Source organism: Narcine bancroftii, chromosome 10 (genome assembly GCF_036971445.1).
Source record: "Narcine bancroftii isolate sNarBan1 chromosome 10, sNarBan1.hap1, whole genome shotgun sequence".
NCBI lineage: Eukaryota > Metazoa > Chordata > Chondrichthyes > Torpediniformes > Narcinidae > Narcine > Narcine bancroftii.
In genome coordinates, this window is record NC_091478.1 from 90974350 (window position 1) to 90998925 (window position 24576).

The window sequence follows — 24576 nt, forward strand, 5'->3', positions numbered from 1 at the left end:
TTCTCCAGAAAATGAGGTCGCCGCTCCTGCTCCAGAGAACGAGGTCACCACTCATCCCAAATAGGTCTGAGGCTTCCACCGGGAGAATGATGTCACCCCTCCTACTTGGGGTACAAGGTCACTGCTCCTGCCTGGTAGGCTGAGTTCCCGCTCCTCCCTGGTAGGCTGAGGTTTTTTTTTTATTTGCTTAATTTACAGTTTTTTTTTACTTGGGGATTGGGTTGCTTTAAAAAAAAATTTGGGTGGTTGCTGGGTGGCTGGACAGCCTAAAAATGGGGGTCAACATTCACCGGATATACCATAAAACTATTAAAATGAGGCTTTTTTTTTTAAAAAAAGGGGGGTCGACCTATCTGCTAGTCGACTTATATTGAAATATATGGTACATATTGAAGGATGTTTTCATCCCTTTGCTTTGTAATTGTTAATGAAGCACATTTAAATTCAAATTAATTGAAAATGATTTTTTTGACTAGAGGACAATATACAAGTCAATCACTGTCCCTTTTTATTTGCAATGCTACAAGAGGTTTAATGTCTTTTATGAGATACAAAATACCAGGAGTGGGTCACCTGGGCTTCAAGGCTGCTTTGCTGTTCAGTATGAACTTGGCTAATCTGCACTGGCTCGGTGTCTCAATTGCATCTGTTCCCTATAACCTTTAATTCCCCAATTTTGCAAAAATGTCTCTACCCTCATCTTTAATACTTTTAATGATTTAGCCTTTTGCAGCATCTGGGATAGAGAATTTCAAATGTTGACTGCCATCTGCACAATGGTATTTCCATGCAACTCATTTTTAAATGACCAGCCCCTTTTCTTATTGACAGAGCCAGTTATTTAAATTATCCTTAAACATTTGCTGTGAATAATGTATCTAATTGCAGTGTTACTGAATTTTCATCATCTGGATTTAATTATACAAAAGAAGTTTAGTTCTTCTGAAATACTTGTTCTGGACAAGGGTAGGTTAAAATGATCATGTTCTCAACTTTGTACAAAGACATTAATTTTATGCCTTTGACTAAGCCTGAGGCAGTTTAATATTTTAAGTAGAAGGACATTTTTCATGCAGTGCAAAATGTATCTAATAGCCACTTGATGAGTTCTCATAGATTAGGGGTCCCCAAAACATTTGGACCATTGACCCCTTCATGGAATCCTTGATACTTCATTGACTCCCAGTCATGGAATCCTTGGGGTGGTGGCGATGCTGGATGGGGAAGGGAGGATGGTTGGTGATGGCAGCATCGGACAGTAGGGGGGTGGGGGGCATTGGACACATACCTCCTTCTCTGATCCATTAGTCCTTGGCTCTAATGAGGCCTAAGCCAAATACAACATAGCAGCCACCAACTCCAGCTCTCTCTCGCTCTCTCTCGCTCTCTCTCGCTCTCGCTCTTACTCGCTCTCTCTCACTCTCTCTCTCACCGAGACCTCTCCCTTGCCATTTATTGACCCCTTGGATTATCCCATCAACCTCCAGGGATTGATATAGATTATTTTGGAGACCCCTGTCTTAGACTGAAATGTCATCTTTTATTCTCATATGGCATTGGCAGAGAAATTTTGCATCCTGTACATATTTTTCATTTATTCTTTCTCACAAAATAAACAAAAATATTTCATTCATTCCAACCAATACTTTCCTCAGACACAAGACTGGAGCTTAATCGTTAATTTTTAAAAATTGCATGCACAGCATATCATCTTGTAATCCCTGTTCATTTGCACACAGCCTCATACATGTGGACACCTCTATCCAAAGTGCTTCAAGTCATCCCTGGAGAATGATGTGTTAAAGCATCTGTGGTAAGACCAGGTTTCCCTCTGCTGATTACTTTCCCCTCAACTACTTGATCATGTAGCAGTCTAATACAGTAGACCATGATGTTTGTGACATTTGGCTTCAGAGGTGTTTGTGATTACTCAGGAATGTTTAATTGCTTCATTGCTACCTCTCCACCATCAAAATCATCAACGACAAAGTCATTCAGAGACTTTGATCACCTTTGGAGTCTAGTTGCCATTTTTCACCGTGTGGAACAGTGTTGTGCCTATAAAAGTCAAAGAAGCCATGAGGCTGAAAACCCATAATTCTTCTTCTTTGGCTTGGCTTCGCAGACGAAGATTTATGGAGGGGTATGTCCACGTCTGCTGCAGGCTCGTTTGTGGCTGACAAGTCCGATGCGGGACAGGCAGACACGGTTGCAGCGGTTTCAAGGGAAAATTGATGGGTTGGGGTTGGGTGTTGGGTTTTTCCTCCTTTGTCTTGTCCGTGAGGTGGGCTCTGCGGTCTTCTTCAAAGGAGGTTGCTGCCCGCCGAACTGTGAGGTGCCAAGATGCACGGTTGGAGGCGAGATCCGCCCACTGGCAGTGGTCAATGTGGCAGGCACCAAGAGATTTCTTTAAGCAGTCCTTGTACCTCTTCTTTGCTGCACCTCTGTCTCGGTGGCCAGTAAAACAGTAAGAAACATCAGACAACCCTTAGAATTACCGAAGTCAACTGTTTGGAACATCATTAAGAAAAGAGCAAAGTGGTGTTGATGTGTCAATGACTATAGACTGCAGATGACTTCATGAACAACAATACAGAGACTACACTACAAGATTCAAACCACTAGTTAGCCACAGAAATAGGATAACCAGATTACAGTTTCCCAATAAGTATTTTAAAGAGCCTGCAGAATTCTGAAAATGTTTGTGGACAGATAAGACCAAGATTAACCAAAATCAGTGATGGCAAGAGTGGAGGCATAAAGGAACTGCCCAAGATCCAAAGCATATCACCTCATCTGTGAAACATGGTGTTGGGGGTGATATGGCCTGAACATGTATGGCTGCCACAGGTACTGATGCACTTCATTATAACTGCTGATGGCAGTAGCAAAATGAATTCTGAGGTGTATAGAAAATCTTATCTGTTCAAGTTATGGCAAATGCCTCCAAAGTCAATGAATGATGCTTCATCCTACAGCAAGACAATGATCCCAAATATACTGCTCGAGCAACAAAGGAGTTTTTCCATGCTAAAAATTGGAAAATTCTTGAAGGACAAGTCATTTACCAGATTCAAATCTAATTGAACATGCCTTCCATATGCTGAAGAGAAAAGGGGACAAGCCCCACCCGCCCCCTAACAAGAAGGAGCTAAAGATGGCTGCAGTAGAGGCCTGGAGATCAATAACAGAGAAGATACTCAGCACCTGGTGATGTCTACAAATCACAGACTTCAAGCAGTCATTGAATGCAAGGGAACTGCAACAAGTAGTAAATATGAGTACTTTAATATACATACCATTACTATGTCCCATTTATGATGGTGTCCTGAAATGAGGGTACTATGTATAAAAAGTGCTGTAATTTATATATGGTCAAACCAAAATCTATACAAAAAAGTCTGGAATGTCCACTTTAATTATATGTGAATTGTTTGATTACAATTTTAAAACTGTGGAGGATGGAGGCAAATAAAGGAAAATGTGTCTTTGTCCCAAACATTATGGAGAGCACTGTATATCCATGTTTTAACAATGTTGAGTCATTGGTCAGGCTCTGATTGAACTTACTGCAGGAATTCGATGGACACTCACCAGTAAATTACACAAGATGTTTGCAAGTGTAGGCATTCGAAAGATCAGAAAATTCAGGAATGGGTCAAAGAAGTGAAACTGCTCATTGGATGCATCTTGGAGGTGTCCAGAGAATTGTTTCTGTGGGGCTTTAATTACAGTAATTCATCAATGTTTATCAGCACTTTTGAGTACTGTACTAGACTTCAACATCTGCACATTTTCTTGTTTACCTGGAGTTTGTGAATGCATTAGTTTCATTGTGTACATCACAATATTGTGATTTCTCTCCAAGTCAATAGCCAAATAAATTACTCATAAAGATTTGCAGATGGAAATAGGTCTAGCTTGTCCATGCCAAACAATGTGCCCTCCTTCTTTTGTCCCACTTGCCTGCATTGTGCTTAGTCTGCTCCAATCCCCACCTATCCATGTTGTTATTCCAATGTTTCTTAAAGGAAGCTGACATACCTGGGCTTATGATCTTTTCTAGGAGCTCATCATGTACCCACCACCCTCTGGGTAAAGAACTGTCCCTTTGAAATCCCATCCCCTCACCATACAGCTATAATCTTTCATCTTAGATTCTCCTCTATTCACCTTATCAATGTCCCTCAATTGTATAGACCTCAATATGATCCACTCTTAACCTCCTATGCTCTAAGGAATGCAGACCAAGTTTATCCAGTTTCTCCCAATAACTTATCTTCCTTAATCCTGGCAACAATTTTGTAAACCTATATCCTTTCCAGTTTTATAGTGTTCTTCCTATAGTTAGGCGAACAAAACTGCACACGGTATTCCAATTGTGGTATAACTTCAACATGATGTCCTGACACTTGTATTCATTTCCTTGCCTGATCAAGAAAAGTGTCCCAAATGCTCTCTTGACTATTCTTGTCTATCATACTATGAGCTTTAAAAAGCTATATACCTGCACCCTCAGGTCCCTCTGTTCCATAACCCACTTTAGGGCATTGCCAATAACGAAGTAAATCCTGCCTAATCTAATTTACTCAACTCCAGCACTTGGCACTTCTCTAAATTGAACTGCATCAGCCATTTCTTAGCCCAATTTCGGATTTATAGTTAGAGTACATACAACGTGACATCAAATACAATCCTGAGATTCTTTTTCTTCAGGCAAGGCAGAATTAACCCTTATTCATGGTGGGTTTTTTTAAAATCTGTATTCCACACACACAAGGAAACAAATAAAGAAATGTAGACAAACTGAAGTACAGAGAAAAAAAAATCAATGAAGTGTCCTGAAATGAACTCCTGATTGAGTTTGTTGTTGAGGAGTCCAATGGTGGAGGGTTAGCAGTTGTTTCTGAGCCTGGTGGTGCAAATCTTGTGGCATCTATTTCCCATCTGGTTTTGATCTCACTGCAATCCCATGTAACCATTACTGTCCACTGTAGCATATATTTTCATCAGCAAATTTACCTTGTCCAAATTACTTATGTACAGAACAAAAGCAGGGCTTTTGAACACTCCACAGTCATGGTCCCCCAGTCTGAAAAGTCTTCTGCAACCACTCTCTGACTCCTATCACTAAGACCATTTTTAACCAGCTAACTAGTTAGCCTCCTATCCCATGTGCCCCAACCTTCCATACCAATCTACTGTATGGGATCATATTTAAAAACAAATCAGCTGCCTTGTCCTTGTCTAACCACTTTGTCACCTCTTCAAAAAAAATCTATCGTTTGTGAGACACAATTTCCATACACAAATCTATGCTGCCTCTCATTAATTTTCCTCTGGCCATCCAAGTGTTGATGGATTCTTTCTCTCAAAATCCACTCCAGCAGTTTTTCTACCACTGACAGATGTAATAGAATAAAGCAATAATGAGTTATACAAATTTTTTTAAATCTATTTATAGAAGTAATACTAACCACTCAACTTATATTTGTTTTAATTTGACTAATAGCCATTTGTGATAATTGTGTGTCCTGGACAACAAAAGGCCCATTACGTATACCAGGTATTAATTGACTTGAAAAGGTTTTCACGGCCACTCAATCTATCATTGGTTTTGGTTGGACAAGATCCAGAAGAAAGACAGAAAATAAAGCTTGACAAAGGATGTAAGTGTATCATTTGTAATGGCTTGTAGATTAGTTTATTATTACTAAGAAAGTAAAACATAGCATTTAATGTACTCTGACAAAGTGAACAACTATCTATATGGATTCTTTGAATGACATCAATTCAAACAAAGTACAAATGTGTTTCTGTTGTGTGGCATACTGATTCCTAGCTTACAGAGCCCAGATGGTAACTCTGGGACACCTCCACATATCTGCATCTCGACGAGAACCAAACTATCATCAGGAGATTGTTTCCTGAATGGTTATGGGGCAGCGTGGTTGGTGTAGTGGTTAGTGCAACACCTTTACAGTGCTAGTGATCGGGACCAGGGTTCAAATCCCATGCCGTCTGTAAGGAGTTTTCCACGAGGGCTCCAGTTTCCTCCCACAATTTCAAATGTATGAAGGGGTGTAAATTGAGCAGCACAGACTCATGGACTGAAATGGCCAGTTATTGTGCTGTGTGTCTAAATTTAGTAATTGTTTAAGGATATCTCCCTGCCACTATCTCCAACCCATGGGATCTCAGTAGCTGTGGTCCTTATTTTCCATTCTAGTAGCATCTGCAACCAGCATATCATTCTTCAATTCCACCAGCTATAATGTGATTGCACTCCAACCTTTCCCCCTCGCCACACCTTTCTGCTTTTCACAGAGATTACTCTCTCTGTGACTCCCTAGTTCACTCTTGCACAGACGATACCCCACCTCCATTCAGGGATGTAAATAGATCTTGCAGGTGAGGCAGCATTTCACATGGCCCTTCTCCAATCACATCTACTGTGGTTTGATACGATGCATCCACCTCTATTTCGATCAATGGCAACCTGTTCTCTCAAGCACCTGCATTCTGTCTTCATATACCAGCTGGAACATCCGGCGACCAACTGTTTTAATTCCTCTTCTCATTACCATGTCGAACTGTGTCACGTCACCAGAGTGAGCCCAAATGCAAATTTGAAAATCAGCACTTTTTTTCCACCTGGTTAGCCTACAACTGTCAGTATGAGCATTAAAATTTCCTATTTCAGGTAAATCCCAACCCATTCCTGCTCCACTGTTTCCATCCTCCCTCATCTGTTTCCCTTTTGGAGCATTTCCGTGCTTTCTTTTCACTCAGACCCCAGTGTCACCCCTATTCCGCTCTGTCTCATCTCCCATCTTCTGCCAGTAGCCTATGGCTTCTTGCCCTCCCCCCTTCTCCCTGTCCTTTTCCTTTCCTCTTTAGCTGGTTATCTCTCCTTCACCCCTTGATGTCAAAAAGAAATCCTGACCTAAAATGTTAGCTGTCCATTTCTCTCCATTGTTGATGCACAACCAGCTCCAGTATCTCCAGCCTCTCGTCATTTTCTGGAATACAAATGTGGTCAGTTGTGGTCTTGTCTGTGCTTTTCACATGTGCTTTAATCAACCTTTTAAAATTGTAATGGTGAAGTGAAACCAGTAAAATATGCCTTGAATAAATAATAATTTTTCAGATGAGTGAGATTGGAAATTAATTTTTGATATTGGGTTCTGGGTTGGAAGTTCTCTTGAAGTAATTTTTAGGAATTTTATCGAATCAAGTTCCCTGTAGCCCTAAAGATGATCTTCTCAAATGCTTTTCAGTTCATTGAAAATAACACATTCTGTTTCCAGCATTTTCAGGAACTGACTGCACTCCAGTTTTCAAACCAAAAGTTCCTCCACAGTGCCTTTGTACGTTTTTCCCAAACTGATAACATTACACCATTGGCTAACATCGACAATTTTGCTCTGTTCACCCAATTGAAATTCAACATGATCTCTTGTGCACCTCTGAAAAATGGTTCTGGCTTCTTTACTTCAAGATTTTTTTTAAAAAACAGCTTTTCCAATGTAACTCAATGAACTGGAATGTTGACTAGCAATGAAATTATCAATGCCTCTACTTTGTTTTAGTTTGAAAGCTAGGTGGATGCCTGGGGACCACCATTGAATATTATCCTATCTAAAAACAAAAACTTTGCAGTTGTGGTTTATTTTCTACCATGCTAGATGCCCAGAAATGAGCATAATATTGTTCTTCCATTTTATTTTCAAATGCAAGAATCATTTTCTTTAAATGCAAATCATTTCTAGGCCCAAGTTCATTTATGACAAATTATAATGTTATAACAGAAAAAGGCCATTCAGCCCACTACATCTATGCCAGTCATCGTGCCTATCTATATTAATCCCACTTGCCTGCATTAATTTCATTCCCCTGCATTAATTTCATTCCCCTCGATACCTTATTCATTCAAGTACCCATCAAAAAACCTTTTGAATGTTGTTGCTACTCCATCACCACGACCTCTGGCAGCACATCCAGATACCAAATTCTGTATTCCTTTCATGAAAAAAAATTCCTTTTATCCTCTTTAACCTTCCTCCCTCTTGCCTTCATTTTATGCCCTTTAGTTTTAGACATCCCTATCATGGGAAACAGATTCAAGCTGTTATGCCTCTTAACAAATCTATAAATTTGTTTATGACCTTATGCCTCTTATCATTTTAAATATTTCTATCATGTCACTTCTCAGCCTCCTTTGCTCCACTCTATCCAATCTCTTGAGTACTGCCATCAAGGAAACATCTTTACAAAACCCTTTAACTTCATCACATCTTTCCCAAAACTGAATACAATACTTCAAGCACAGCCTAACCAATGTACAAATGTAATGTAATAAACATGCTCAATGCCTCGGCCAATCACCCTGTGTTGTTAAGTTCATAGAACTCTGTATGTATCCAAGACCTATGTTTAACAACACCCAGGGTCTTGTCCTTCCTGTGTCTTGAAATATAGTATTCTCAATATGTCTGTTATCCTGATTTACAACACTTTTTCCAGCTGAGTTTTACATTTAACCTTTGTTATTTTTGTGAAAATTTGTATGAAATGTATATTTATTTTAATTTTAATAATTTTAATATGGTAAATATTAATAAAATTTATAACAGCTGTTTATATGACAAAATTGCATTTATTAAATTGCTAATACCATATTTTCAGTAGCATTTATTCATGAAAAGAGTATTTAAAGTCCAATTTTCAACTTCAAAATATAAATTTAATTGCAGATGATGTAGTTATTACTACTCCACACAGTCTTGTGCGTGTCCTCAAAAAACACTGCCTATTTTTCGTCAGACTCAGCCATTTGATATTGCATGAAGTTGATCTGTTATTCAATGAAGCATTAGATGAAGTGAGTAGTGTTACAATGTAAATGGAAAGTCAAGTAAAATTGCCATTTATTATTTGCTTGCTGAAACACTTGGACATATTTAATGTTTTCTAATTTCTTTGCAAATCCACCAGGGCATCTGATTTAAGAGGTATATAGTTGAAGGATACATTTTTTATAGTGTAGGTCTGTACAGCATAGAAACTGGCCCTTCAGCCCAATTTGCCCACGCCAACTAAGTTGTCCATCTCAGCTAAAGCTAAACCAAACCTTTCCTGTTCATATACCTGTCTAAATATCATTCAGATGTTGTAATTGTACTCTCCTCTGCCACTTCCTCTGGTAGCTTATTCCATATACCCACCGCCCCTGCATTTTTTATAAAAAATTTGGTTTTAGATCCCTTTTAAATATTTCTTCCCTCACTTTAGACCTATCCCTTTTAATTTTGACTCTCCTACACTGGGGAAGCGTCAGTGACTGTTCACCTTATCGATAACCCTGATAATTTGGTGTACTTCTATAAAGTTATTCCTTAGCCTCCTGTGGTCTAAGAGACACAATGTTCCAGCCAATCGAACCTCTTCTGAAAACTGAAGCCCTCCGGTCCTGGTAAATTGTTTATTCAACTTTCTTGTGAACTTAATGTTCTATAGAAAAGATAATAATCCCATGTATTCTTCATCATTTATATTTAGTGTAATGAATAGCATTTTCCAATTCTTTTGCATCATCAATTGTCTCGTTATAAAACTAATGACTGCAGTGAAAGCTTTTTCTAAGTGGATCTTTGTTTTGTCACCACTTGTGCTTTACTGTTATTTTTGGAGCATTTATACCTTCTGGTGTGAGGTTATCCAACTTTTTACTGTCAACACATGAATATTTCTAATGGAAAAAGACTTGTTGCTCCCAGGGGATTATTAACTATTAGTACTAAATTTTGTTTATTTAAAATTTGGACTTAACAGATTATTGCCATTGACAATATGTAGCTTTGTTGTTTGAATCTAGCATAAGAATGGTGCAATATCATTCTCAGGATACATAATGGAAAACCTATACTTTTTTTAAATCATAGATAACTTGTATCTTGCAACAATTCAGGGAGGCGACTAATATTCCAGAAAGACTATCAACTCCCCAACAGCTTATAGCTGTTGGAAAGCATTGGACAAAAGAAATGGAAATTTTAGTGAAACAAAATCAAAATGATCCTTATGTTGTTATAACAGCCATGGAAGAAGCTGCACTTTATGGAAATGTTCATCAGGTTTGTATCGAGAAAAATGAAACAATTTAAATTGTTTACTGTGTTCACTTCACTGTCATAAAATAGTTTCATTTTAAAAATTTTGATCATGTAATTTTTCTATAATACCATAAGCAAGAAAAAATGGTTTAATGTTTTTGAAACACTGTTCTTAGAAAATATGATAATTATAATTGTGTCAGGTTTCAGCAGGGATCAATGTATTTGCAGGGCATTTATTAGTAAAAACACAAAGATGGTGGAGGAACTCAGCCAATCTCATAGTATCCATAGAAGGAAAAGATATATTACCAATGTTTTGGGACTGAACCCTTCCTCAAGATATGTGCATAGAAAAGAAGAGACAAGCATCTGTATTCAAAGGGTGGGGAAGAAAAGAAGAATGGGAGGGGGGACGAGTTCAGAAAACAGATAAAACATGTCAATTGTATATAATAAAAGGACAGGGGAGAGAAAAGATGAGAATTTGGCTCTCTGAAAGGGGAGAGAGACAGCAAGAGGACAGGAGACATGGGGAAAGTTTGGGGGTGGGTGGATGGTAAGGTTTAATGGAAGCCAGAGAAGTCAATGTTAATATCATCAGTTGGAGGGTGTCCAGATGGAATATGAGGTGTTGTTCCTCAACTTTGTGAGTGGGCTCAGTTTTGCAGTGCATGAGATCATGTACAGGCATGTCAGCAATTAAATGGGTGGCCACTGGGAGGTCAACACTATTGTAGTGGACACAACCGAGGACCTCAACAAACCAATCTCCCAGCTGCGCCCAGACTGCGATGAAGAGGAAACCGAAAGATATCAACATCAATTTTCTTTGCCTCTGTCCCCCTGACATCTCCCCCTCACCTTCCCACTCCCCTTCTCGCTCTCCCATGTTCCCTTGATCTCCAGTGCTCCCTCACTTTGCTATCCCATCTTCCTCTCTCTCCCCCTCCTCTCTCTCCCCCTCCTCTCTCTCCCCCTCCTCTCTCTCCCCCTCTCTCTCCCCTCCTCTCTCTCCCCCTCCTCTCTCTCCCCCTCCTCTCTCTCCCCCTCCTCTCTCTCCCCCTCCTCTCTCTCCCCCTCCTCTCTCTCCCCCTCCTCTCTCTCCCCCTCCTCTCCCCCTCCTTCTCTCTCCCCCTCCTTCTCTCTCCCCCTCCCTTCCCCCCCCTTTCTCCCTCTCTCCCCCTCCTTTCACAGAGCTTCTCTTTTTTCACATATACCTTGATGAAGGCTGAGGCCCTAAACATCCATAATATATCTTTATCTCCTATGATCACAGTGAGACCAGCTGAATTTCCCCTTGGATCTGTGTTTTTACTACAATCACAGTGTTAACGACATCCGCATTTTATGGGTATTTGTAGTGTTATTGGGGAGAGTTTCACCTCACTAGCAGGGTATATATAGCAGCCTCAAAGGGAATTCAGGAAGGAAAGAGAAAGCAGCAAATGGAAATGAAACAAAGAGATAACAAAAATAATGTGGAGTAGCAAAGGGAGCGAAAATAGAGAAAAAAAATTAAGGCTCTTTCTCCCCATGTGTGTGGCTTTATCCAAATACTCAGTTTTTCTCATTCCAAATAATGCTGTAAAAATATTTGGCTACTGTAAGTTGCTCTTTATTTTCAGTAATGTTGATGTGTGAGAGAATGCATTGCAAGTCTTAAAGGGGAGGGGTGGATGGGAATAATGGTATTGATGAGATTATTCTGCTGAAAACAGGATTGGAACTGATGGGCTGAATGGTATCCTTAGCCCAAGTTATTTTTTTAAATAAATTCCTTCAGTCATGGCATAGTAGTGACATTTATCATAGTCTCTAATGGCATATGCAATTTTGACACTATAATCCAGAATCAGAGAAATTTTGTACACAAAATTATCTCATTAAATTGATGCCATTACCTATTAGCTCTATCTCCTCATGTTGTATTCCTCATACACTCTCTCTTGTTCTAAAAATAATTCTGTCTTTTACCTATCTGCCCATCCAGTTTGCTTTTCAAAACCTTGATAAATTCACTCTGCATGTAATTTTTTTCAATACATCCCCCTTGGATGTTATAAATCCCTCTTCTTGGCCTTTGGCCGTCAACATATTGACAATATTTCTTGAACACTCTGACTTCTAACAAAATAGTATTTCATTCGTAATTGCTTTCAGCAGTCATAGCTATTGGGAATATTCAGTGATGGTTTCTCTTCCTGAGCCAATACTATTTCTTATGGTAATACAGAAAAGGCTGGAAGAACACAGCAGGTCAGGCAGCATCCATGGAAGGCAAAAGAGAGATGGTGTTTCAGCATTTGTGCATTCCCTCAGTTTTCCAATGTCTGCAATCTCTCATTTACTTTTGTTTTCTCCAATAGTTTATTTTCGCATCCCACCTATTTCTCATCTATATGCTGTCCCTTGATAATATCAGAAACAAGATGCTGGTTTCAACACCCAGGTTTACTTGCCTCAATCTTTTATTACACTTCCACTGTTGAGCAGAAACTTAATCCAAGTAGTTATTGGGAAGACTGAAGTCACCATATTTTGTCTCTATCCTACTCTGTACCAACTCCATCTCTATCCCAAGGAATTAAAAATTTTAATTTTTTAAAAAATAAAATGTAAATTTATTTTAATTTTTAAAATTTAGACATACAGTGCAGTAACAGGCCATTTTGGCCCACAAATCCATGCTGCCCAATTTACACTCAATTAATCTACACCCCTGGTACGTTTTGAACAATGGGAAGAAACTGGAGCTCCCAGGGAAAACCCACATAGGCATGAGGAGAATGTACAAACTCCTCACATTGCAAGATTTGATGCTGGTGCTGTAAAAGCCTTGTGCTAACTGCTACACCAACCACGCCACCCTATTGTCTGAAGACTCCATGCAGCCTTGCTTCTATATTTGAATTTTGGCCCTCAATTTACAACTTCTGACTAATCCTTTTGTCTCAGTAAGTTAAGCCTGCCCTTGGCTCATTTGGTACTTTCCTCCATGTCCTATTGCATCTTGACGTGATTTTCCCAACATACTATGGCTCACTGTCTTTATTTGTTGAAACTGAGATCCAACATTTTTTCAATGCTTTCACTTAGTCTTTTATTGTGAAGTGCCCCAATTGAAAATTCTCAGTCTTTCAAATGCTTGATTGTTTTATCCATTTCTTTTTAATTACTTGCAGTCCATAGCTTAGAAAATTTATGTGCTCGAGTTCAGACTTATTGAGTGTTCTTGATTTTTTTTTAACATGCATTTAAAGGATATTTGCATCCCTGTAAATGCCAGATCTTGTGTCATCCCTTTTTGTCATAACATTCTCTCTCTCCCCAAAACTGATCATCGATATTTTCATTTCAATATCTCCTATAAAACCCACTGAGAATTTTTTTTATTATGGGAGTTCATTGCGCCTCTCACTGCTTGCATTTAATAAATTCAGAAAATGGGATAAGAAGGTATGTTCATAATATTATGTCTATTAATTGAAAAGAATCTATTTTGAAAATTTTACTTGCAATAATTTTGATTGTTTTTTCATTAGATTGTGCAGCTTTGTCAAGACCATGAGAAAACATCACTGTTGTTGACCACGTTGGACTTCACCTCTGAGATTTTACAAAAGACTCTGATTTTTGCCAATTGTCCTGAGGAAGTGGATCATGTGTTTAAAGTAGGTTATCCTGTTGCAGTATAGTTTTTATTACACGACAATACAGTGATCTAAATCAGTCATTCTCAGTGGACGCACTGTAGCTCTCCTGGGCACCACAGCATATTTAAGGGGAGGGGGGCTTAGAGTGAAATTTTAAAATAATGTTTTTAAATGTTGTCAATAGGAGAGAAATATGGAATAAACCAACTGAACAGCTGCTTCACAGGGAAGGAGGGAGGGGCATAAACTTTGAGTAGAGTCTTAAAAGGGGCCATAGCCAAAAAAAGGTTGAGAATGGCTGATCCAAGTTATTTGTAGTTGTCATGAAATAATAATGCATCTCTCTCAAAAAACGGCTTTGTTTTAACAAATCTGAATTGCAAATATTCTTTTACTGCTTACTAATTAAATGGGAAAAGATCCTACATCTCCTTAAAATATTAATTCTAAAGGGAATTTTTTTATTTATTACATATTATAACCGCTCAGATGAGTACAAGATTAATCTCATTAGAGTATAAGAATTTGGTATGTGCAACACAACATCAGGTTAACTATATTTGTGTAGTTGCCTTTTTGAAAGAAAGAAAAATATGAAATACAAGAAATTTAGAGACCAGGGGATCCAAGGCAGGCTGGCAATTGCATCTAAAAGTAGCAAAGAGTGATGGTGAAATGTTGCTTTGCTGATTAGAAATCTGTGACCAGGTTTGGACCCAAGAGATGATGTATTGATGATTGTAATATAATTAATTGTGATGTAATTAATTATTTCATTGTTGGAGGTATGATTAATAGGTTTACAGATGATAAATATTAGAGATATGTTCTGGATTACAGGGGGATTACTTAAGATACAAATAATATTGATTAGCTAGAAAGTTAGGCAGAAAAATAACAATGAAATTTAATACTGAAATGTGAAGGTGTTTATTTTGGAAGTTGAAATAATGACAAAATATTAGGGCTTTGTTTGGGTCAACAGAGGGAAGTTGGTGTACAGTCCATTGATGCTTAAAAATGATAGCACATGCAGATTGAATGGTTAAAATAATGCCTATGGGATACTTGCTTATCAGCCATGGCAATAATATACAGTGTCATCTTTTTTCCTTTATTTGCCCTTGTGCTCCACAGTTTAAAATTTATAATCAAACAAGTCACATGTAATTAAAGTGCACATTCCAAATTTTATTCAAGCGAATTTTTGTACATTTTGCTTTGACCATGCAGGAATTAAATCACTTTTTATACATAGTACCCTGGCACCATCATATTTGGGACAGAGCAATGATATGTATATTAATGTAGTCATGTTTAGTACTATGTTGTATACAATGACTGCTTGAAGTCTGTGATTCAGAGACATCACCAGTACCTTCTCTGTTGATGCTCTGCCAGGCCTCTACTGCAGCCGTCTTCAACTCCTGCTTCTTATTGTTTGGGGGGTTAGAGGGTGGGGGTGTGGGGAAGCCTCGCTCTCATACCTGCACCAATGAAGCAATTAAATATGCCTGAGTAATCTCAAACACCTGCAAATTGTTTACAAATTTAAAACTTTGGACCACAGGGGCAAACAAAGGGTCTTTGTTCCAAACATTATGGAGGGCACTATAAAACCAGGGATATCCTGGAGCATTGTGTATAGTAACCTGCCTTAATAACTATTGACCTGTAGCACTTGCATCATCATTTTAAACATCTCATTGCTACAGTCAGAGGTTCCCACCGGCTTTAAAAGGGCTTCAATCATCCTGGTGCCCAAATGCGAGGTGCCTCAACAACAATCACCCAGTAGCACTAACTTCTTCTGTGATGAAATGCTTTGATAGGCTGGTCATGGCCAGAATTCACACGTACCTAAGAAAAGATCTGGACCCCCCCCCTGCAATTTGCCTAATGTCACAATTACTCCACAGCAGATGCAGTATGGTTGGCTCTCCTCTCAACTCTGGAACACCTCAAAAACAACAACTTTTACATATGGCCGCTCTTCATCAACTGCAGCTCAGCAAATAATTCTGATGCAAAGTCCACAGACTGAACAACAGGCTTTAATTAGCTTAAACTTGTACACACCAGTCTCAGTAACTTTGCTAGCTCCACGTCTCTGACACTCCAAAGGGGCCGGCTCAAGTGTTTATGTGGGGTGGTGATTGGCAGCTGGAAGGTGGAGCAGGCTCTGCCTACGTGCAGATATAGTGGTTGCAGTAGACTGGTAGGAGTGCGACCAGTGTAGTGGTTGTATCACCACACCCTCAGTGCTGGTCAACAAGCTACAAATTTTGGGCCTCTACCTCCCCCTTCTGCAACTGGATCCTTGACTTTCTCATCGGAAGACTGTAGTCAGTATGAATTGGAAGCAACGTCTTCTCTTCACATTATCAACACAGGCGCACCCCAAAAATGTGTGCTTAGCCCACTGCTCTACTGTGACCACTGCGTGACCAGGCACAATTCCAATGCTATCTACAAGTTTGATGATGACACCACAGCTGTCAGCAGAATCATAAACCTCAAAGAGGAAGCATCCAGGAGGGGATAGATCAGCTCTTTGAGAGATGTCGCATCAACAACCTTGCGCTCAATGTTAGCAAAACCAAGGAAATGATTGTGGATTTCGGGAGGGAGTCAGGGGAACATAAGGGCTCAATAGTGGAGGGGGTCAAGAACTTCAAATTCCTGGGTGTCAGTATCTCTAAGGATCTGTCCTGGAGCCTCCACATTAATGCAATCATGAAGAGGGCCAGCTAGCAGCTATACTTTGTGAGGTACCTGAGGACATTCAGTATGTCACCAAAGATCCTCAAACATCTACAGGTGTTCTGAGGAGAGCATTCTGGCTGATTGCATCACTGTCTGGTATGGAGGTGCCAAATCTTACGACAAGAAAAAATCCAGAGGGTTGTTAACTCAGTCTGTGACACCACAGTATTATGAACTCCCATTTTAGTAAAATGGGATTATCACTGTAAGGGTGTGATAGTACAGACCTATCACCAATGTATATAGTTACAGTATCTAGTGTAATGACTGTGCTTACAGCTGAGAGCTTAGCCACGCCTACTGTCTGGGCCTTAAAGGGTTGTGTCCCTAGCCAGGTCGGATCATTCCAGACTGGTCGGCCACCTGTGAAGAGCTCCTGTCTTTTGCTAATAAAAACCTTGGTTTGGATCAACAAGTCTTTGGTTCTTTCGACGAGCTCTACAATGGGATAATATAGACAGGAGGGACTGAATGGTCACAGTTAACATTTAACATTTCACACAAGTCACAGCCCAGTGATAATTTGATGCATTAGAAGAACTTGGGGAAGATTTGTCACAGTCTATTCCAGAATTTGATACATTTGCAAAGACACTGTTTTGCAGGGGAGAACCATTCTGATTGCTGAAGCAGCTCTAGTGACCAGCCATTTTTGTGGAATTCGGAGCAAAGCATGCTCAGTGAATGACTGGACCTTTTTGTAGATTGGTCTGTGCCAGGATGGTGTATTTGGGAAGCAAAGTGCTTCATTTTGATTGAGACCTTGAGTATTGTTCCACAGACTTCATTTCACATAATATTTATGGAGAATAGGAGACAGTCTCCACTCCTTACTGATTCCAAGATCTGTTTCTCAAACAGTTAGATTTATACAGATAGACAAACAAGTTGTTACAGAAAATAGGATTACATCATGGGATAAACCCATGTAAAATACATCAAGACTTTTATTATATTTTTGGTATATTAAAATCTCAGTTTTGTCTAATATGAAGAAGAATGTATTAGGAACCACTGTTAATGTCCTTGACTATGGTTAAGGCTACATTTTACCTTCTAAATAATGCCTTGCTGAACATAACATGAGAAAGCCATTGAAATAATGTAGGAGAATCAGAGTCTTTCCATTTAAGTAAAATAGCTCTTCTAACTAATAGAGTAGAAAAAGCTAAACAAAAAGAGCAATTAAGGGGCTAGGTTATAATTGAATAACCAGTATATTGATAGAGTTTTAAAAATATCTTTCCAAATTTTTCTAACACAGGATATGACCAAAACATATGAGTCAATGAAGCCACATCATTTTTGAATCTAAAACAAGTAGAGTTCATATTAGGAAAGGTGCGAGTTAGTTTATCTTTAGTCATATAAACTTTATGAAATTATTTTAAACTGTATTAAAGAATGACGTGCACAAAGTGAAGAAGTAAAAACTAGTCTAGTAATTCTTCCCCATATTTCAGGAGATCATTAGTAAAGTTCTGATTCCCATGTTTGTCGAATCTTATCCATGGGGACTGATCTCAAATTTAATATGAGTATAAATAGTACCAATTAAACTCTTCTGAAGGGGATTTAACTGGATTAAAGTATCAAATCTGGTTGTTGTAATGATAGATAATTAGACATTACCATATTCAGGAAATTTCTAATTTGTAGATATCTTAAAAAAAATGCATGTATGGTAAATTATATTTGGTATAGAGTTATTCAAAAGACATCAGCAAATAAATCTACAAAAGAGATAATTCCTTTAATCTTCCAAATAAGGAAGGTTCAGTAATTGGTGTAAAACAATCCAAGGCAAAAAAATTTAATCCAAATAAAACCTTTGAAATTGAAACCAAATATGTAATAAATTGGATTGGAAATATACTTACTGATCTTAGATAGTCTAAAAGGTAATGCTGTCCTAAAAAAAGAAGCTAAGGAATAATTCTGGACAGAATTCCTCATACCAAATTTCCTCAAAACACATTTGCTGGCGTGCCTTCTTTATAATTGCCTTAACATGATGGTCCCAGGATAGGTCTTTGGAGATGTTGACACCCAGGAATCTGAAGTTTCTTACCCTCTCCATTGTTGACCCCTCGATGAAGACTGGTTTGTTTTCTCCTGGCTTCCCCTACATGAAGTCCACAATCTATTTCTTTGTTTTACTGATATTGAGTGCAAGGTTGTTGTTGTGACACCACTCAACTAGATGATCTAACTCATTTTTATGCTTCCTCATGGCTGTCTGTGTTTGCCAAAAAAAAATTGTCATTGGCAAATTTATAGATGGCATTTGAATTGTGCTTAACCATTCAGTCATGTGTGCAGAGAGTAGAACACTAGGCTAAGCATGGATCCTTGATGTGTGCCTGTGTTGAATGTAAGTGAGAAGGAAATTTATGTTCCTTTTAACTGCCTTTTATTTTATTCATTTCGACAAATGTTGATTTTCTTAGCATTTTTGTAAAAAAGTAAGTTTAATAAATTTCTGGGCATCTGCAGACCCATTTTTTAAAAATAAATGTCAACAAATCACTTTGTTTGGACTCTGAGCTGAAGGTGTTTGAAATTTGAGAAGATTCATTACTGAATTGCTACATCTGAGATATTGGCACTGCAGTGAATTTGTGATCCATTGCATAATTTAAAAATTTCTGGACTTAAAAAGCATACTTGAATTCTTTTTGTCATAACTTTATTATAGGCTTTGGACAGCAATTCAAATTTTTGTCTGAAAGTCCATGAAGGAATGAGCTTGCAGTTGAGCCAGGTATCGGAACAGTGGAACAATAAATTCAGCCCTGGCACACATGTAATATTAGGTATGTATTTTAGAAATTTCCAGAATATATACATGGAGATATTTTTGTTTTACAAATTGTTGGAAATATGTCTTTCATTTGTACAAGTTTCAAGAAAACCTGACCATAAATAGGAATGGTTGGTCTGGATTGGTTGTTACTATGTCCTACAAATTTAAATCCTTTCACTAGAACAGAAATAAAAGGTTAAGTTGATTTATTTTTATTTCAGTATTCCATCCAGTTTCTTTTATGGAATTGCAATGAAACCTGAACGTTTAAAAGATGATACACTTTGCTTAGTCATTTTTTAATATGGCTATGTATTTCATATGGTCAGAAAGTGGAAATTTTGCTCATTGTGTTGTGCCACTATATTAACCTTCCAGAGACTCACAGATCATATTTGTTGTATTCAGGCAGAATATTTGTGACAATATATCATGCATTTTCCAGCATATTCATAAATCTTGAATGTAATTTTGATTTAAACATTTATTTCCCTAACAGTTACTACAGATGAATGCCTAAAAGTCCTGGGAATTACAGATGCCATCTGTGTAATCCATTATGGCTTTCCTTCTTCTCAGAAAATATTTGGTGCTCGCCTGTATTGCATGGTTGACAATTTTAAGAATCTGATTGTAGAGGTACTTCTATTCTGATGAAATTTGGAAGTGTGCCTTGACATTTGTTTGTTTTATAGCTTTGAGTTTTTTTTTAAATTTTAAAAATTTCCATAAAATGTTATAATTTTTGCAAGGCACATTTTAAAGTTTGTTCACTAATGTCACTAATGTTTAATTACAATTGGCCTTGCTCTAAAGAGTTAAACAAACTTCTTGTATTGTATAATATCAGCTGTAAAATTTTATATTGTTGCCTTACTGTTTAAATCTCTATCAATTTCCACATAGGTTCAGATTCAAATGATGTTACTGATAATTTGATATATCTGTTGCCTTGCAGAGATTGTACCGAATGTCACTTTTTGCAAATTAATCTTGAAATCGACCTTTTTATTCATAATGGTCTTTACCCAAAGAATATATTTATCAGAAATAAAAAATGTACTTGTGGTTTTAGAAGAGTGAAAATATTTCTGATTTTCCACAAGCATGACCAGCTGCATTAAAAGCATATGAATGAAAGAAACTGATTTTGTAATCCCTCAGTAGCTGACACCAACCAGAACTACCAGTAGTATCTGCAGCTAAATGAAGGGTTTTTTAAAAAAAAGTTGTTCTGTCACTGATCAGATTATATCTGCTGGAACAGTTATATTCTAGAATTTAAAGTGTTCTATATTTCCTTCATGAGCATAATGAATAAAATTGTCAAGCTGCTTTTTGCTGTTAGAATTATTATTTGGACGTTAATCAAATAACTGCTCTTTTTAATCTAAAATATAATCTGCAAATTATTTATTTGCACAAATAATTGATGTGAGAGACATAGAACAGTACAGCACGTATAGGTCCATCTGCATTGAATGTGATGCCAAATTGAACTAAAAGTTTGCTGCTTGCACATGACATATTCATGACTAGAAGCCTCCTAAATCATATCTGCTTCCAACCATTCCAGGCATTTACCACTCTGTGTATATGTAAAAAAAAATGTCATGCATGTCTCTTTTAAGCTTTCCTTCTCTCCCCATCTTAAACATATGATGATGTGTTATATACAACTTTTTTCCCCTGGGGACAAAGAATATGTCTACTCTATCAGTGTCTCTTATAATGTTTGATACAGTGGAACCCCAATTTAACATGAATTTGGATATAACGCGATAAGTCATTGGACCCTGATATATACAAGGTATGTGCGCTTAACATCCACGTTCCGTTCTTTGAGATAGGACGTTAAGTGAGCCTATTTTAAAAGATGCAATACCAGGGATGGCCACCCTGTGGCGCAGCAAATGTTTAGAAGTGGAGCGTCTACTAAATGATTACAGTAAGTACAATAATGTTTATCTTGGTTCATAGCATGGATTGAGGGTAATTGATATGTGTATATATTGTACACAGTGAAACCCCAATTTAGCACGACTCCATTTTTCTCGCGATGCAATTTTTTGGACCCCAACTATTGCATTATAATGGGGTTCCATTATACTTCTATAAAGTATCACCTCAGCCTTTGATACTCTAGACAAATCAGGCCAAAAGTTCGACCAAGGCTAGCTGAGTCACCTTTTCACCACTTCTGCTTTAATGTAATTGCAAATGTTTTACATTTGTCGTTAACATTCACATTCTACACCCTGCCAACATTGAGGATAAAGAAGCTTTTGGAGTTTACTGCCCCTTTTATAACCTGGATAATTGCCCATCATCAGAATTAAGATGCTAAACCACCAGGTTATCAATAATTATGATATATTGTATTAAAGGCCACATAACATGGATGATCAGTTTTGAGCTTCTGCATTGTAATTAATGATCTTCTTTAGCACAATGGTCACAAAACAAAAGAGAAATTATCTTTATTTTTTTAATTAATTATGATGTGAAGTGATTATCCTTCCAATGCTTCCATGGATTGGGAAGGATAAACTCAAACATTTATTGTTCCTCATATTGGTTTCCTTATTATCTACCTTGGCCTAAACAGGCTATTTATTTCTGATAATTTGCATTTGTATTTAAACTTTTACTACATTTAAATCCCATTTGACAAGGTCCCACATTAGAGGTTAGACAGGAAAGTTCAGATGCTAGGTATTCATGGTGAACTAGTGAACTGGATTCAAAAATAGCTAGACAGGAGAAGCCAGAGAGTGGTGATAGATGCTTGCTTCTCAGACTGGAGGCCTGTGACTAGAGGTGTGCCTCAGGGATCAGAGCTGGGACCATTGTTGTTTGTCATCTATATCAATGATTTGGATAATGTGATAAATTGGATCAGCAAGTTTGCAGATGACACTAAAATTGGAGCTATTATGGACAAAGTTTTCAAAGCTTGCAGAAGGATCTTGACCAGCTGTAAAAAAAAAAATGGCAGATGGAATTTAATACAGATAAGTGTGATGTGATGCAATTTGGAAGGACAAACCAAGAAAGGACATGAATGGTAAATGGTAGGACACTAAGGCAGTAGAACAGAGGGATCTGGGAATACAGATACATAATTCCCTGAAAGTGGTGTTACAGGTGAATTGGGTTGTAAAGAGAGCTTTTGGCATTTTGGCCTTCATAAATCAAAGTATTGAGTACAGTAGTTGGGATGTTATGGTAAATTTGTACAAGACATTGCTGAGGCTAAATTTGGAGTATTGTGTGCAATTTTGGTCACCTAACTACAGGGAAGATACCAATAAGAAAGAAAAACTGCAGAGAAAATTTATTAGGATATTGCCTCGACTTCAGGAACTGAGTTACAGGGAAAGGTTAAACAGGTTAGGACTTTATTCCCTGGAACGTAGAAGAATGATGAGAGATTTGATTGAGGTATTTAAAATTTTGAGGGGGATAGACAGAATAAATGTAGATAGGCTTTTTTCAATGAGGGTAGGTGAGATACAACCAGAGGACATGATTTAAGAGTGAAAGGGGAAAAATTTATGGGGATCTTCTTCACACAGAGAGTGGTAGGAGTGTGGAACGAGCTGCCAGCTGAAGTAGTGAATGCGGGCTCAATTTTAACATTTAAGAAGAATTTGGACAGGTACATGGATGAGAGAGGTATGGAGGGCTATGGACTGGGTGCAGGTCAGTGGGGCTAGGCAAAAAAGAATGGTTTGGCACAGACTGGAAGGGCCAAAGGGTCTTGTTTCTATGCTGTAATGTTCTATGCCTTATCTAGCACTTCTATCCTAAGTGCTTTTCAAAAATTAACTTGCAAGGGTCAGGGCATGTTACAATGAATAGTTTTTACTGAGGTTAATTTTTTTTAGTAGTTTCTGGTTTGTAGATTATTTTTCTTAAGAAGAAAATAGTTGTGGATTAAATAAGAGGAATTTATATGAATTTTATAAATTTAATTTTAGATTATTATTTTTTAAAATCAATAATATTTCACTCATGCATTTTGATTGTTTCGTGTTGTCTGGCAGGCAAAAGGTATGTTTAGAATTTTAAACCCAAATTTGACCTGTAATAATGATTTTTAAAAATATTCTTTTTGACATTAGGAAACGTGCCTTCAGTGTCAGTCAATTATAATTATGACTGACAGAAATGCACCTCAAATGGTCTCCTTTCTGCACTACCTAGAAAGAACAGAAGCTGAAATTCCTACTGAACTGTATAAATTTATTTCTGTCCTGAATGACAAAGATGATGATTGCTATGACAAATCTTTATGTAAATACCTTAAAGCATATGGAATCTGCAGGTAAGAAATATATTTAACAGTACCTTGCATTTTAAGGTAAGAAATGGTTTGGAAGTTAAATCACTCATTCTGTGGAGAGAGATTGGCACATGATCCAATATATGCAATATAATTCACTGTTAATAAATGAAGTGGTTATCATTTAAATGTGGATCACACTGAAATTCCAAGAGTGACAAAGTAGTTTGTAATATCCATGTTCACTTGAAAGGGATTTTTCATATCATTGTCGATTCCTGGTCAACTTTTAAGTCAAGCTTCAGTGTAACCCATTTTTATTTTCTAACAGAGAAATTTTCAGCTGGTCAATGGTGGATTTCAGTTAAATGTAGAGTTGACAATTATATGACCTAGTTTTCAAAATTCGTACCACAATAAATAGATGAGCTAATGATTTGGAGTATTATTTTCAAAATTAATATACATGTAAAAACATATTTATTGTTACTGTTTAGTACATTTTTCCATTGTTCAGTACTTTGGCTCCATTCATAAAGGATTTTTTTGTACAAGATATAAAATTATATTTCCAAAGTAAGTTCAGGTATCGTGAGAATGTTCATTTTGAAAGCAGTCATTAAACATAAAAGCTTGAAGATATCTTTGTGAAGTCCATTCTGCATATCAGTTAACAGTTTGGTTTTCTTAAAATGGTTGTTTATATGTTGTACTGTTTACTCCAGTATTTTTACCATAGTTACATTTTTAGACTTAGTAATCTTAAACTATGTGATACCTCAAAGAAAATTAAGAATTTTGCTCCATGTAATATCTTTAAGTTTAAGATTAAATGGGGATATTTTGATAAATAATTCAAAGTATTTGTAGCAAAGTCACTGAGGTGTTTAAACAAATTTTTATGACTAGCAATTTGGTATTTCATTCGTACTTGACCATGTGTAT

General features: G+C 37.5%; 1 protein-coding gene across 18 annotated transcripts in view; it reads left to right on the plus strand.

Annotated features, from left to right (window-relative positions):
• Positions 1-24576, plus strand: part of tdrd12 (tudor domain containing 12) — a 142620-nt gene that overhangs the window by 52744 nt on the left and 65300 nt on the right. For 15 of the 18 annotated variants that reach the window (XM_069901768.1, XM_069901764.1, XM_069901770.1 and 12 more), the window contains 8 exons: positions 9-134; positions 5513-5669; positions 8757-8884; positions 9945-10136; positions 13661-13789; positions 19236-19353; positions 19843-19982; positions 23471-23673. In XM_069901768.1, coding sequence (XP_069757869.1) covers positions 9-134; positions 5513-5669; positions 8757-8884; positions 9945-10136; positions 13661-13789; positions 19236-19353; positions 19843-19982; positions 23471-23673 — 1193 coding nt within the window. The remainder of the gene's footprint in view (positions 1-8; positions 135-5512; positions 5670-8756; positions 8885-9944; positions 10137-13660; positions 13790-19235; positions 19354-19842; positions 19983-23470; positions 23674-24576) is intronic. The other 3 variants (XM_069901771.1, XM_069901775.1, XM_069901782.1) reach the window with 1 other exon arrangement.